The 15,313-nt window shown below is 47.9% G+C and overlaps 1 protein-coding gene across 1 annotated transcript in view; it reads right to left on the bottom strand.

The window, feature by feature from the left end:
• Positions 1–2,154: 2,154 nt before the first annotated feature.
• LDLRAD3 (low density lipoprotein receptor class A domain containing 3) overlaps positions 2,155–15,313 on the bottom strand; it is a gene marked incomplete at its 5' end in the record, with an annotated part of 63,971 nt that continues 50,812 nt past the window's right edge. The window contains 3 exons of the mRNA XM_010139283.1: positions 2,155–2,196; positions 5,772–5,871; positions 7,980–8,325. Coding sequence (XP_010137585.1) covers positions 2,155–2,196; positions 5,772–5,871; positions 7,980–8,325 — 488 coding nt within the window. The remainder of the gene's footprint in view (positions 2,197–5,771; positions 5,872–7,979; positions 8,326–15,313) is intronic.

Below are 15,313 nucleotides of genomic sequence, written 5' to 3'. Positions count from 1 at the left end.
CCCGACCGTGCTCCCCTCTAGTGCTCTGGACGCAGCGCTGGGCAAAGAGCGTTTCCTAAGCTACCTCTGTCACAAACAAATGAGGAGAAAAATCTACTCTTGTCAGATGAAACACCCAGCTCAAAGCGTTCCATGATCCCACGATCGCACTTCTTCATCCCCGCGCTGCAACGTGACCGGCGTTTGTCAAGGGAACAGCAGGTTCCGCAAATAAAGGCAATAACCCCCCCGTCCATTTGACGACGTTGGTGCTGCCAGGTCGCTCCTCTCGACGTGAGCTGCTCTGGGTCAAGCTGGGCTCTTCTGCTCACTGTTCTTCCACAGATGAAGACTCTCCGACTTCTGCGCCGCAAAATGGCCACGGTTTAAACGTGAAGGAGTTACAGGCTGTGGTATCAAGTAATAAGGTAGGAAATTTTTGATCTTGTCAAATAACTGAGGCTGAGTGATTAGAGGCTGCTTACAGATCCACAAGAAAAGATGCTGCTGAAATAAACCGCATATTTCAGGTGTAAAAATTAAGATCTTTAAGTGAATTGAAGCAGAGAGAATCGAAATGATTAATGGGGGAGCGTGGCTGGAGAATATGCTATTTATTTCCACAAGCAGCTGCCTTCTGAATCAACCCTTCTCAAGGACAGCTCTGGCTGGGACACGATGGACCGAGCCAGCTCCAAGACAGAACATTTGAACCCGTTCTCCTTAGTCTATGAAAATAACTCCTTAACATCAGGAGTACTTAACGCTAGTCCTTTGAGTGACCGGAGTGTCTCTAATGAGGGACCTCGACAAGAAGCGCAACTACGATCCAGGTGTCGAGCAGATGTGGGCTCTCATGGGGCTGGATGTTCCCATGAGGGTGGCGGTGCCCACACCGGGCACCTGCTGGGGAAACAGCCCCGACGTGGGACCCCAGCCAGCCTCCACGGAGCATCCCAGCTCACAGACCACGGACCTGGAGGTGACCAGGGACGTCGTGCTGGGAATGTGCGCGGTGGGAAAGCGGCAGGCGGGGAGGAGGAGGGAGAAGAAAATGCTACAAGCCCTTCGCTCTGCTCGGTATGCAGCAGCCAGCCCGAGCAGCAGCCTCTGCAGAGGCCTCTAGAGCTTTGCTGCAAAGCAGGCAAAGACACAGCGGCTGCCTCAGATGCCTCGTCCTTGACAGTACTAACAGCACAGCAAAATGAGAACGAGAAATTATGAAATGAACCGATTTTCATTTGTACAAATACAGAGACATACGTATTGGTGTGTTTTTTACACACACACACGTGTGGGTTTCCCAGATGAATTCCTCTTAAAAAATATATTTAAAACCCACAAAGGCTTAACAAAACTTAACACCGAATGCAAAAGAAATTGGGAGGAGGCTATAAAACTGAACCAACTGCACCCTTCGTGAGACAGGGACATCCTCGCTCCTGAGCAGTATTAAAACACCAACTTTATTCAGGAATACAGGATACATTTTTGAAGGTTTCCAGTTTACAAAAGTTTAAGACAAGGTTGGGTTTCCACGTACAACCTCCCTTAAAGCTCTCGGTAACACCTCCAGTTCAAGACGAGAAACCCCCTCACATCAGGTGAAAACCAGGACAAATGAAGGCCACAGTCCTGCGCTGGGACACACGCGGGCAGAGCCCAGCACAGTACTGACATGCGTTCTGCGGTCCGTGGGTGCAACGCAGCCTTGTGCTGATAAAAGTTATTTCAGCGCTAGGATGAACTGCACGAAGAGCACTTGTCCCACCACCGCGGTTCCAGGCACCGCATGCAAAGCAGCTCCCGAGGAGCAACGGTTAAAAACGGCACTTGCTGTCTGATCACCACATCAAAAACACGGCATTAAATTCCTCCTTTATTGGTACAATTTTAAATATTCATTAAAAATTAAATTCAGAATCGGTGTCCCTCTATCCTTTTCATCGTTAATAGTTTTTTCTTATCTACTAAAACCATTTGTCTTTCCTAAGATGTCTACAAAGTAAAGCGCCCGAGATTAACAAGCTGCAGCATTAATTAAAATGAGAGTCATCATCTCTTTTCTCCACCCAGCTTCTAAATCTATCACAAGGGCCCTATTAGCTGTATCAAAGTGAAGTGGTGTAAATAAAACTGATTTGACTTAAAAGGAGAGGAAGAACGAGCGCAGAGTTATTTAAAAATGGCAATGCCGTCGGTGTTGTCGGGATGTCGCTGCAGACAAGAGCCGAGGAAATTATTCACGGGCTCTTTTAAGAGCGTTACTGCCAGCTCTCCATTAGCACAGTGCCAGGGAGGTGACTTGTCACTCGCCTTACAAGGAGCTTCAGATGATTATCAAGCGGATTCGCTACCGGCTTCACTTTGAATACAGAGCGCTCTGGCTTCAGCAGAGGTTACAGACACTCCAAACTCCTGGAAGTTATTGGTTTATTTCGAAATGACCCAAACCTCCTCCCCACGTTCCTGCATTTACCTCCAGCGGTCATTTCTGCAAACCGTTTTGTTGGAATCCACCACATGAACTCCTGCACTGAGGAGCCCTGCTCACCGGCGTCACCAGGTGTACAGAACCAGCTCTGGAAGAAAACGCCATCGGTTTTACTCTTGTAGGAACAGGGCTGTGAAATCACATCCATTCACCGAGATATGACGTATAAAGAGAAGCTGCCGGAGGACTAACCTCACACCGAAAGGTTAAGGGCAACTGCAAACAACGGAAGGATCAATCCCAGTTTTACCGGCTACTGAAAAGAAATCTGACCACGTGGCATTTCAGAGACGTTTAACTTCAGCCTGACGAGCTGCAGGATTTTCAATGAAATATTTCATTTCCTCGGCACTTTCCTTGTTGCTACCACTGAATAACGCGGCGTAAGGCTGCGTTAACCCTGCCAGAAGTGACACGTTGTAAACTATTTCTGCAGCGACTTCCCAAGAAACCAGCCAGCAAACCAGAGCTCTGGAGTGAGAGGAAAACCCTGCTGCGAGTCTCAGCGTGCCACAAAGCTCGGGGATCCCACAGGAAGACAAGGCTCGTTTCTTTTTGGCTCTCTAGACAACGATACATAACAACACCCAGAACTGTAGTTCACAGCCTCCCAAAGCAACGTTCAAGCCGAAAGGCACAACCTCCCTTCGTAACTCGGCTTCTCAGCACCTAGAAGATTCCTGCACAGAGATAAACACACCCTTCGCTGGAAGGGAAACGTCACACCATTCAGAACATGTTTTCTCTCCTTTTCTTTTCTGTAGTAAAGCCCAAATGGATTATCTTAATGCAAAAGTTCCATGAATATGTACAACCTGAACGAGTATCTTTTCATACACATATATGTACAGACGTGACAGTGACCGACACCGAAGGCAGGAGCAGGCTACGCCCATTCTCCTCCTCCTCCTCAGCAATGCAAGACGATGTTTTTCAGATGCCAGAGGCAAATGATACTTGGTTTGCACAGACCCTGGGGTCTCAGAAGGCACGGGGTGAAATGCAGACCCCCCGGAAGGCTTGTGGGAGGGGACACATGCTGCAGAAGTGACACAATGATTTAGCTTTGCTAACACAGCCTTAGGCAACTTTACAATCAAAAAAGATGTCTAGTTCTAATGAACCTACTGCAAGCTCCTCGATAGGATGATTTAAAGTCAAACATAACGGTTAAAAAGCTGCCACAGAGGGTGGTTAAGGCCAATCGTGATCCAGCATTAGGTGGCTTCTTAGAGAGGCCACCCAACACGCCTCGTACAGAGGTCTTCATCAACACCTTCAAGGCTGCCGTTAACCTGCTTCCAAAGCCAGCCAAGCCCCCGGCATCGGACTTACCCAGCGCACCCCACCGTGTCACCTCAGTCCGGGATGACCCGTGCGTGTCAACCCATCTGCCCCCTGCCTCTGACATACCACCGCAGAACACTCCAGGGCTGGAAATGAAAAAAAATGAACCAACCCCAACATCACAAAAAAAAAAAAAAAGTCAGGTGTACGAGTGAGACCAGAGACCGAACTCGAGTCATTCCCCTACGCACACCTGAGCTCAAAAATTCTTGGGTTCTGAGCGTGGAATCTTTCGGTGACAGAAGTTCCCTTAGAAGAGCAGGGAGGAAGGAAGCAGAAGGTGGGGGCAGTCGGCTCCCTTCATCTCCACTTGACAGCAAACTCCGTTCAATGACACTGTTCACTACACGGGAGGAGCAGCGGGAGATGCGTCTGACTGACAAATAGAAACATTTTCTCAAGGCTGGTCTCCCTCTGGACACGAGGAAGCGGCTGCCTTGTTTTCTGGGTACTGAGCACAAGCACGGCACTGCAGCGGCATTTAAATTCAGAGCGCACCTTCCCCTCTCGCCTCCCCCTGAACACCTTCAGCCCAGAGCTGTTTTCACACGGGTGATTCAACGCTGGGCACCGCAGCGACCACTCCAAGGTTGGGACAGAACAGACACAAATAACTCCGCTTCTCTGCAGGAGATGTGAACACGAACAATGGCAAAGCCCATGGGAATAAGTGAGATTTTAGAGTTCTGCTGGTGCAGGAGGACTCAGCCTCGGCGGTACGCGGCTTACACACCTACCCACGGTATTAAACGTGTGTTATCCACGCGTGTCCGCGTCACGCTGTAGACAAGGCCCACACATTTCACTGCATCACCTGCTTTCTGTTATTTGACAAATTACAACAAGTCGGTCATTCACTAAAGCTTTCCGTGAGGGCTCTCTGCCTTGGGCTGGTTTTGGTGTTCCACATGCAGCTGAAATAGTTTGGGCATTTTTTTTTGGTTGTGTTTTTTGTTGTTGTTTGGTTGCGTTTCCTTTTTTAAAGAAGGAACACGTAGAGCATAGTGTTTTGCCTCACTTGAAAACAAGTCTTGCGCTGGCTGTTGAGAAGCTTCAGTGCCTCTGGGCTCAGCCTTGACAGATAAGCCAACCTTTGTGGCGGTCCTGAGAAGACCCACACAAATTTGGCTGAGATTTAGCATCTGGGAAAACCCTCGTTTGCTCAGCTCCACAGTTGTTGCATCCTCACAAATTTAAACTCTGACAATTACATTCACAGTGAGAATGTTCCAGGCTATGAAGAGAAGGGTCAAGTAGGGCATTTTCTGCCATCTGAGCACTGCCAGTGGGCCAGTATTGGCCACCAGACCTCCGAGCAGGAAGACCACCTCTCACGTGCTTCAGCAACCACTGCCTGGCACCAGGCAGCAAGAAGAAACAGCTCAGGTGTTGCCACGACAGGAGGCAAGAGAAGAGTCCTTCGGGCATAGCTTTTGTGTGCAACATCTGTATACATTATACACGCCCCTATATACATTTATACACAGCAAACAGTCCAGGACACGCATCGCATCCGTCCTCCGACTCAGCACTCATGGTCCTCTTACTAGTCCGATCCAGAACGTGCTCACAGCAGTTTCGTGGAGAGCTGATGTGACTTTAGGTTTAGCTCTCACAGCTCTGTCGTTGATGAGCCCAAAATGCTGAATTCAAATATTAACGTAGTGTGGGTTCCAATCAAGCCGTCGTTCAGGCCCACGTCACCCTGAAAGCTCTTCACCACAGCAGATTAACCCACACAGACTTGGAAAGGTCATCGCCTTCCCAACTCCCGTCCCGAACACTGGAGCAGTTACGCTTCTCTTTCAGCAGTGTGGTTGACCAGAGAGTTGCTTTGATCTGCTGTCCTCTCAAGAAGAGTTCTGTGGCCATCCATGCTGTCATGGATGTCTCTTGTCCAACTGCTGGCTGTGCCCACAGGGCTTCCTGCCATGGGGGTGTCTGTGCTCACCAAGCTTCCCGTCCGAGATCGGTAAGGAGGAAGATCTGGCTGATTGGGGGATTCAGATTCAGAACAATAAGGCGGTGGAGGAAGGTCAAACCAAGGTGGTCTGCTGTAAGATACACAACACAGGAAGAGGTTACTGAGAACAGCGGTACAGAAGAAAGGACGTGATGAAAATAATGAAAAAAACCAAACAGCATTTCTTAGCTTTTCCATGACAACACCTACCAGGAGATTTCAGACAGACATGCCTACATCATTCAGGTCATTCCACAACATCCACACCACCACCAAGCACCAAGGTTTCTGGTCAAGATGCAACATACTCTGCTCTAGAGAGACCCTCTGCAGGGCTGGGTCCAGCTCTGGGGTCCTCAGCACAGCACAGACACGGACCTGTTGGAGCAGGTCCAGGGGAGGCCACAGGAATGATGCAAAGGAGAGAGTTGGGGGTGTTCAACCTGGAGAAGAGAAGGCTCTGGGGAGACCTTAGTGTGGCCTTCCAGTACTTAAAGGGGACCTGTAAGAAAGATGGAGAGGACTCTTCATCAGAGAGGGTAGTGAGAGGACAAGGGGTAACTCTTTCAAACTCAAAGAGGGGAGGGGCTTAGATTAGATACTAGGAAAAATATCTTCACTCTGAGGGTGGTGAGGCACTGGCCCAGGGTGCCCAGGGAAGCTGTGGATGTCCCATCCCTGGCAGTGTTCAAGGCCAGGCTGGACAGGGCTCTGATCAGCCTGCTCTACTGGAAGGTGTCCCTGCCCAAGGCAGGGGGTTGGAACTAGATGGTCCTTAAGATCCCTTCCAGTCCAAACCATTCTATGATTCTACAGCTAATTACATCCCGCTTAACACTCTACGTTCTGATTTTCATGGGTATGTACTTCCAGCAGATCTCATCTTACCCTCAAAGACAGCTGCAAGAGGGAAGAATTTTCCCCGTCTAACATTTACACAACCTGAGAAAGTGCTTTAAAAGAAATAAGGCAAGTAGTGTATAGATAATGACATGAACACGAGAATGCTCTGAGGAGACCTCCACCAAGCGACAGAGATTAATGGCTTACGGTCTACAAATAAATAACAAACCGGATTCTCCACATGACAAATCACTTTGGCTGTCACGATACCACATGCAGAGCAACTGCTAAGTAGGCACAGACGAGCCCTGCATTCGGGAAATCTGTTTTATGGTTGTGATAGCTAACAAGTGGAGGGACTGAAGGGTTTAGCAGATTGAGAAGAGGTCCTGGGAGCAATTAGCTCTGCAATTGCTGGTGGTTTGTATCAGCCTAGGTGAGAAGTGATTATGATCTGGACAGCTGCTCATTTACTTGTCCTCACTAATGAAAAGACAGTGTTATTATGAACGTCAACATTAAGACAAGGGAGCCGCTGCCAAACGCAGCCAAGAATAGGAATGTAAATGATTACAGGATCATTCGAAGAGCCCAGAGTTCGTACTGAAAGATACAGACAGGGCGACAGCAAACAATCTGGATCGCTGAAGTTCATACCAGGCCCTTTTCATGTACAGAGGAGGTCAGTCGAGCCGTTTTGTTTGGGAAGACTTCACAGACAGAGGTTAAAACGAAGGTTAATTATCTACAAATCAAACCAGTGTCAAAACTCCAAAAATATCATAATGCAAATGGTACCACCCCCAGAACTTCACAGCGCTGTCAGCTATCTGGAACGAGAGCGGCGCTTTCCGTTTCAGAGTCCTGCTCCTTCCTTCAACTGGTAGAGGGAAAGCAGCGCGGAGCAGAGGGACCACATGAGTTCTTGATGCTCGACCTGAAGACCTCTCACCTTTATACACTTATCAGGGTCATTTTTATTTTTCAAACAGTGTGACCTACAACCTAGCTGGTTTTTGGCAAAACTCCCGATTCAGTTTCCACGTTTTGCTTCCAGACTGGCACAGGGTATCACCACCAGACAAGCGCTACGTTTCTCTGCGTTCTGCTGCCATCCTCAAAATCTCTGTTATGAACAACACGTGCTAAGAGAGCACGACTTCAGTTTGCCTGAAATTCCTTTAATACCAGTAAGGGGACCTGAGGACCATGTGCAGGGGGAGCTCAAATTTGTCCCTATGCATGTGACAGAACTGCAACACCATACTTGTGCCAAAAGTGGTGACAAGGATAAATGGGGAGCAGAAGCACAAAGTAACAGAGCAGGAGCACAGAGTCCTCTCCTGTACGTACCTTTGGTCAAGCACAGCCTCTGAATAGGACGGCGGAGAGTCCAGGTCCACTGGCCTGTGGTAGGCCTGGCTGGGCATGTACTGGATGCCGTTGTTGACGTTGTAAGTGACGCTGCAGTGGTGCGGGTGATCGAGGACCACCAGCCGGGACAGCAGGACGGGGTGCTGCAGCCGGTGCACTGGCAGGGTCATGAGGTTGTTGCGTTTCCGCTGGTGATGCAGGACCAAGGCAAGGAAGGCCACCACGAGGACGAAAATGACGGAGCTACCGATGATGGCGTAGGTGATACTCGGGTAGTAAAGCAGCTGGTTTTCCGAGGTCACGTAATCTTGGCCACTGCCCGCCTCTGCAAGGAAGAAGGAAAACAAAGCCTGAGGTTTGTTTCAGTATAAAGCCGCCCTGAACCTGTGTGAGTTTTCCACTTAGCAAGTCCTCCTTTTTAATTTGGATTGGGGAAAATGCGCTCACTAAAAGCATATGCTTTTTGTCTCAGAGGCGAGACACCCAGCTCCGAGGAATAAGCACACTACAGTCAGTGACATAAAAGGCCTGATCTTTACTTCCAATGATCAGCTGAAGTGTGGTCAAAGTTCACTTGGACTTTATCAAAAAGGGGCAGCAATTGCACCGTGTGCTCCATGGACCCAACAGTCCGAGGGAAGGGAGGGAAAATACAGCAGCGGCAGGGAGCAGGAACGGAAGCACGGCCCCGATCAGTGGTGTCAGAGAAGTAAGAAGGTAACACAGAACGACAGCTTTGGCCGACATCTGAATGGATCTTCAACTGCACGCACGTATGACAAGAAAACACAACAAATGGCAACGAAACGGAAAGGAGGAAAGCGGCTCGGAGAAGCGACGTGGCACAACCATGCTCAGGTCACTCTGCTGCACTCAAGGCCAGTGCAGCAGCACAGAACCGTGTCCCACCCCCCCACTCCCTTTCAGTTCACAGGGTCATACAGCCTTTGTGACTGTTTGATTTTTGGGGGGAGAATTTCTAGTTCTGTGAGGCTGTAATTCCGTTCTGATACAAGACATTCATCTGTCTCAAGAAACAGGAGAGGCTGATTAAAAAAACCAAACCAAACCCAACCCAACCCTTCACCTCCAGAATCCACACAATTACAAACTCTTCCCTTCCTTCTGAAAAGGCTGGCACAGTAAATCGTGACACACAATTTCCCCTTCTTCCGCCTGTCAACTAAAACTGCTTTTTGGTCACTCACAATTGCAACTGAGCTGCTTATAAACGTCCCCAACAGCAAAATAATGAAATATGTACCGTGCTGGTGTAATGCAAGAGCTTTCCTGAAGCACCTTTTGCTCCACATCAAGATCCTTTGGGAATTTCTCTCAATATTTGACTGAGAGAAATCAAATCTGATGAGACCTAACTGCTTACCATGGGACCATCCTGTGGCAGCACAGTCCTTTCTCTTTATGATCTCCATCTTATTAAAAGGGAAGAAAAATGAGAGAATTGGATTGTACATCAACGTCTATCTAAGCTTTCAAGGTTATCCATGTGTTCAGGAGAGCATCTTCTAGGTCCTGCATGAAAAGCCTCCATAAACCCACACAGAGTCACCAGATCACTGAAGCAAAAACATTTGATCAAAAAATCAGATGGGATCTGCTGAGCAGCTTTAGGACAGTCTGAAACAACACACCAGTTTTATCTGGTTTTATGATCCTTTCCACACAGCCACCACCCACGTATCTTGCAGAGATCTGGGGTACGTTTGCAGTTAACATGCTGGTCTGGAGCTTTGGAATTCCTGTGGCTAATGAAACATCCTTTGCTTGCCAGTAGCTCTCTTCTCCTCCTGTTGCTTGTGTTCCCACTTAGCTCACTGTGTCTCTGAGAACAAGAGCAAGCCAAGGGCACACCTCCACCGGGGACTGCAGGTGGCTGCAGAGATCTCTGCGCCAGCAGCGCAGCCGTGAAGGTGCTGGTTAGGACAGCACTATCTGGTGCAGCCTCTGAACTGGCCAGCACAGCTTTGGGGATCTGAACCAGCATCTCCACCAGTTCAGCTAGTCCTTGCCGGCATGTCCCTAGCACGGAGCTGCACTGGGGAGTACAGACGTACCCTGTGAAGAGCAGAGTCTGGTTTATCTGTCCAGTGCTCTTCCTTGAGTCCTGGGCAGCGTTGAGTACTTTGCATGGGGATACTGTCTCTCCCCACACACAAAAAATCCAGCTCTAAACATGCAGCATCTTTCTCCCTTCACAGGAACACAGAGCAGACGTATCTGAGAGAGTTCTACCTAAGAAGGTTCAGCTATCATCAAAACCAACTCTTCTTGCACCCTGCCTTATCGGTGGGTTTTCTGGGCCAAGGAGACACAACACGCTCACAAGTGAAGTCCAGTGCTATTCCGCTTCTGCTGTGGAGTAGTTTAGACCAAGAAAGAGCAACCTGCATCTTTTCTAGCAAGGTCAGTAAATCCAAACCTGCGAAAGATGAAAGGAACGTGCCCTGAGCCGAACAGCAGAACTGCGAGACAGCTTTCCAGGGAAGAGACTTTGCATCAAGTTTTTTCTACCTCTTACCATATACCTGATCACATTGAAGTGAATTTGTTGGGGATTCCTTGGTCACATTCTGGTTTTTTGCAGAGCCAGGTGAGGTGCGGAGGGGAACGGTGGGTACCAAGACTGCCCCATGAACCTCGATCCACTTTGTCACATTATAACAGGGACAAGGTGAGGCATAACAACAGCTGGAAAACCTTCGCTGGACACACACGGCTACTTTAGAAACAGCCATGAGTCTTTAGTTCTGCTCCAGTAACTTCCAGCAAACATTTACACACCACTGAATTCCTCGATAACGCAGTCGCCTCCTCCCAGCAGCAGCAGGTATTATCCAGAGAGCTTTAAGAAGTTCTGCCTGCTCTGCTATTAAATGCAAATTCACAAAGAAGAGGTGACTGGGCAAACTAATTTCGCTTAAATTCATGGAGTATTTATTCTTTCCTGCTTTTTAAAGCCCCCTTAAGAAGATCTCTGTTTTCTAATCGTGCCACATATAAACAGTTTGTCAATGCCACTTAGGCCTGTTAAACCTCATTATCTGGGAAACGCTGAATCGGCAGATTAGAGATTTTTTGGAGTGTAAAAAGCTTTGTGAATCGTTTCGGAAGAGACTGATAAAGGGAACATAACGGGCTGTGCTCAGAGGATTCTCCTATTGACTGCGAACAAATTTGCTGTCTCCAAGTTTTTAAAAAGATCTGAGAGCGACTGCATTAAGTCTGCCAGACACAGGGACGAGGGGCTATTATTTCATCTTCCGCAATCCTCTGCTCAAGCCTGGCTTTTCACAGTTCATCAGAGGAAAAGCTTTTGAAAGACATAATCTGAGCCGACATCTGTAGCCTTAATGAGCACGAGTCACGGTCCATCTCCAACAAAGATGCTACTGTAACAACACATTTAAATTCCAACGGGTTCAAGAGCAGAGCCGCAGCTTGGAAGGTTAAACCTGACAAAAATCAAAGACAGGAAGGCGCAGCCTCCGCACGTTATTTACTTTCTGTGCTAGTTGTTCCTAGGGCACCCAGCTAAGGCTCCAAAAGCTCTGAAATTTCTCATCCTTGGATGATTTTATGGCCCTCCTACGTCGCTTTTGCACATTGGACTTGCAGAATGTTCTTTGTTTAGCGATGTCCTTTCCAACCCAGTACGGCACCGGCCAAAGTAACACAATGTGATCACACCTTTGCTTACCAGGTGCTTGGTAAATGGGGAAGATTCCAGGAAAGCAGCAGGGTGAAACCTCAAGCTCCTTCCAGGTACATCCACAACAACAACGGCTTTGCATCCAGACCACACTGATCTGCTCAGCCAGCCTGGCATGAAATGGCACCAGGTTCTTCTGCGTTTCAACCTGTGCTAGTTACAAGTGTCCCTAACACCCACGGAGCAGAACACAGCAGCCAGCACAGCCCTGGACCTCAGAAGTTGGAGCAGAGGGTGTCTCTATTCCCAGCTCTTGTAGTTGCCCTTTGGGTCATTTTCTCCACCTCAGCCTGGCTCCCCACCTAAAAGCCAGGTAAGGAACTTCTTGGTCTCTCAGGACGTTCTCCCAAGCTCCAAAAACCACATGTTCCTCAAAAGCAGAAGCGTTTGAAGATTAATCAGAAGCCTAACCTCCACTGCGTGCTCTGTCTTCATCTGTTCTTTCATTTGACTGAAAAGACATCCATGACGGTGCCTCCATAAACAAGAGCAGGAGCTCTCGATATGGAGAATTTCATATGCATCCATCCATGCATCCATCTCATTTGTTCTCAATCGCCTCTGGTATTAATGTCGCACCCTGGAGCTCTAGAGGTGAAACAGGATTTCTCTGAATAATGGACCGACAGGCTCTAAGCAGGACGGTGGCCACTGTTCCACAGGATTTAAAGCTAAGTTGAGCCTTGGCGCTATATACAGTTACAAGTCTATACAACTAGCCAGCAAGACACAGATAAACCTCGGGACTATCCTAGTCAGCAGAATCAGCAGCAGTCTCTGCACGTCTCATTCTGTGCATCAGAATGAGCGTGCTGCCCGTGCCTTCCTCCCCGGACTCAAACCCCTCATCCTGACCACGCGTTACAGGAGCAGCGCTCTCAAACAAGCAGCTGAGACATCAGGCTGGAGATCGAGGGTCTCACCTCTCACACCCCCTCCTTTTTATCTTCTTCAGGGTAGGGTAATTACTCCACACACTTCACACAGCACAGTTTAAAATGTGAAAAAAAAAAAATTAAGAAAAGCTGCAAACTGAGCAAGTAAGTAGAGAACTAAAGAATACTTAGCAGTAGCCATGACAACTGAAGTTCTAAAATAAACTTGGCAGCAATCTAAAAACCTGCAAAGCCAAAACCTGCCATCAAGCACGGAAACAAAAGGTCCAGGCTTGGCAGCTGGATGGAGGCCCAGGAGGAAATTAAAGCGTTACTCAGGATCGCTCCAACATTGATCTAACAGCCCAAAAGGCTGGCGGAGCAGTTTGATTAATTCTCCACCAGTACAGAAACTATGCCCTAAAGTAAGGGTAGAACATGAAAAGGATGAACTTTCTCCTACGAAAGTCCTCTTCTGCAAACAGAGGGGGTCCGTTACTTCTGTTTGGCTGCTCTTTCTCCTTTGAAAATTGAGGATCACCATCGAGGAGGCTGACAAGAAGTTAGTTACTATACATGTCTCGTAACGTTTTAGGCCAGGAAGATGCCACTCAGCAGGAGTGTAATCTGTTGTGTACAATTAATGAGCAGTATTGTGTGGTCTTGAACGTTAAAACACAAGAGTGTTTCAATGGAAGAGTTAACAGAACTGTGAAATTCACCCAGCAAGACCCAAGCGGACTCACAGTTTAGTCTCCAACTTCAGCTTTACCTTCACTTCTTGAACTACTGGCATAACGTGAATATTTTCTACCAAATACCCTCGGCAACACGGGCGAAGGTGTGTGCGAGTGCAGCGCCCTGTCTTCTGCAAGGTTAACTGGAATAACAGAGCTCTGAGGCAGGGAAGAGCCTGGATGTTCTACCAGCTCCCTGCCAGCACAGAAGCATGAGGCACCCTGGTTGATTTTGAAGGGTCTTAAGCAGTTTCAAGTCGAAAGTACGAAGGAAAATAGATTTGTCAAAGGCTATGGGTGGCTTTGCCTTTCCTATTCCAGTCTGACCTGGAGAATTCAAGTTTCTGTCACGTGCTCCACAAATATTCCTTGAAATCAGTTAAATATTTATGAGGAAAAAACAACTCAAATCAAAATCAGCAGACGAAATGCTTGTGTTTTTATCATCTCTCAACCCTGAAACTAAATTACACCATGCTGCAAAGCCGTTGAGGATTTATCTCGGGTGATCTGCAAAACCACGTGTTATTTCAATAGAACGTCTGGAAAAAGCTGAATGTGGGATGCGGTACAGGACAGACAGACGGACGGCATTTTTGCAGCGTTTATTCTGGAGGTTGGTAAGAACAGACAGACGCTGTTCAGCTAGAATGTGCGCACTGCCTTCTTCCTGGATGCTGCACCAGTGGTGTGGACAGCTGGTGCCTGAGGAGGGTAATAAGGCTCAAGGAGATGTGGAGCAGCGTTTATGGAGCCTGCAGAGTCAGCCGGACTCAGCAAGAAACGATGTGTGACTTAGATAAACTGAAAAGTAAGATTTTAATCAGCTTTTAAACTTAGTCAAATCATTCAAGGACTGTGTTTTCAAGGCTTTGCTTTTTGAAGAAGTTCTAGTCCAATGTCTTTTATATATGTTACTATTATCAACCCTATTTCTCCTAGAACTGTGAAGAGCTGTTTTCAGATACACAGTTCACAGAGCTTCACCCATTCAAGATAGCGTCCTAATGACTTAAAAACCATTCGGAGGTTGTGGTCTTGAGTAAAAAAAGAATCACAACAGAGAGCAGAGCAGACAAGACCTGCTAGGTCACCGAATGCCTTTTCTAGGGTCACATTTCACATCATCCGCTCATACCTACCCAATGTCCCTTCACCAATGGCTTCTAGGATGCTACAGAGGCTGGAGAGGAAAGCGAGACCACCACGACTGAGTGGGTTTGGGTTAGATGAGCAGTTCAACCCAAGACGGAGCTCAGTGCTTGGTTCCACCAGAGAATGCACCTGCGTGAAGTTACTTTGCTTCGTAAAGTTACCCTGACTTTGCAGCGCAATTGTTTGATATACAAACTAATCAGAGAATCATGGAATGATTCTCTGGGTGGGAAGGGACCTTCAAAGCTCACCCAGTCCAACCCCCTGCAGGGAGCAGGGACATCTGCCCCCAGAGCAGGGGGCTCAGAGCCCCAAGGTCCAGCCAGACTTGGAATGGTGCCAGGGATGGGGCTTCTACCAGCTCTGGCCAACCGGGCCAGGCTCTCACCACCCTTGTAAAAAATTTCTTCCTTCTATCTAGTCTCAATTTCCCCTCTTTTAGTTTAAAATCACAATGAAGCTCTGGAATAGATCACCTCGAGCTAACAATGGTCTAGACACCTCTTTGGAGGTACCCTGAGAGCTCTGATAGTCCTGAATGTATACGGTGGCTGATAGTGAAATAAAACCAAGCAAACCATACCAAGACCTCCACCGCTGCCCACCAACAACCCCAAACACCTCATAAACCGCACATTTGAGTTATTTCTCCAAGTGAGCTACAAACCTGCATTAGTTTCACCAAGCTGCCTTCAGATAAACAGAAAAAAGACTGAAAACACCCTCTAACAACGAGGATGGATCTCTTCTTTCATAGCATTTTATCTCACTTGTAGCATGATCCCACCCTGCTGCCACGTTAATCAGGCGTTCATC

The sequence above is a fragment of the Buceros rhinoceros genome, unplaced genomic scaffold (genome assembly GCF_000710305.1).
Source record: "Buceros rhinoceros silvestris isolate BGI_N320 unplaced genomic scaffold, ASM71030v1 scaffold7257, whole genome shotgun sequence".
In the NCBI taxonomy this organism is placed as follows: Eukaryota; Metazoa; Chordata; class Aves; order Bucerotiformes; family Bucerotidae; genus Buceros; species Buceros rhinoceros.
Note: the sequence above shows the minus strand (reverse complement) of the source record. Positions and strands in the feature narration are given on the sequence as shown.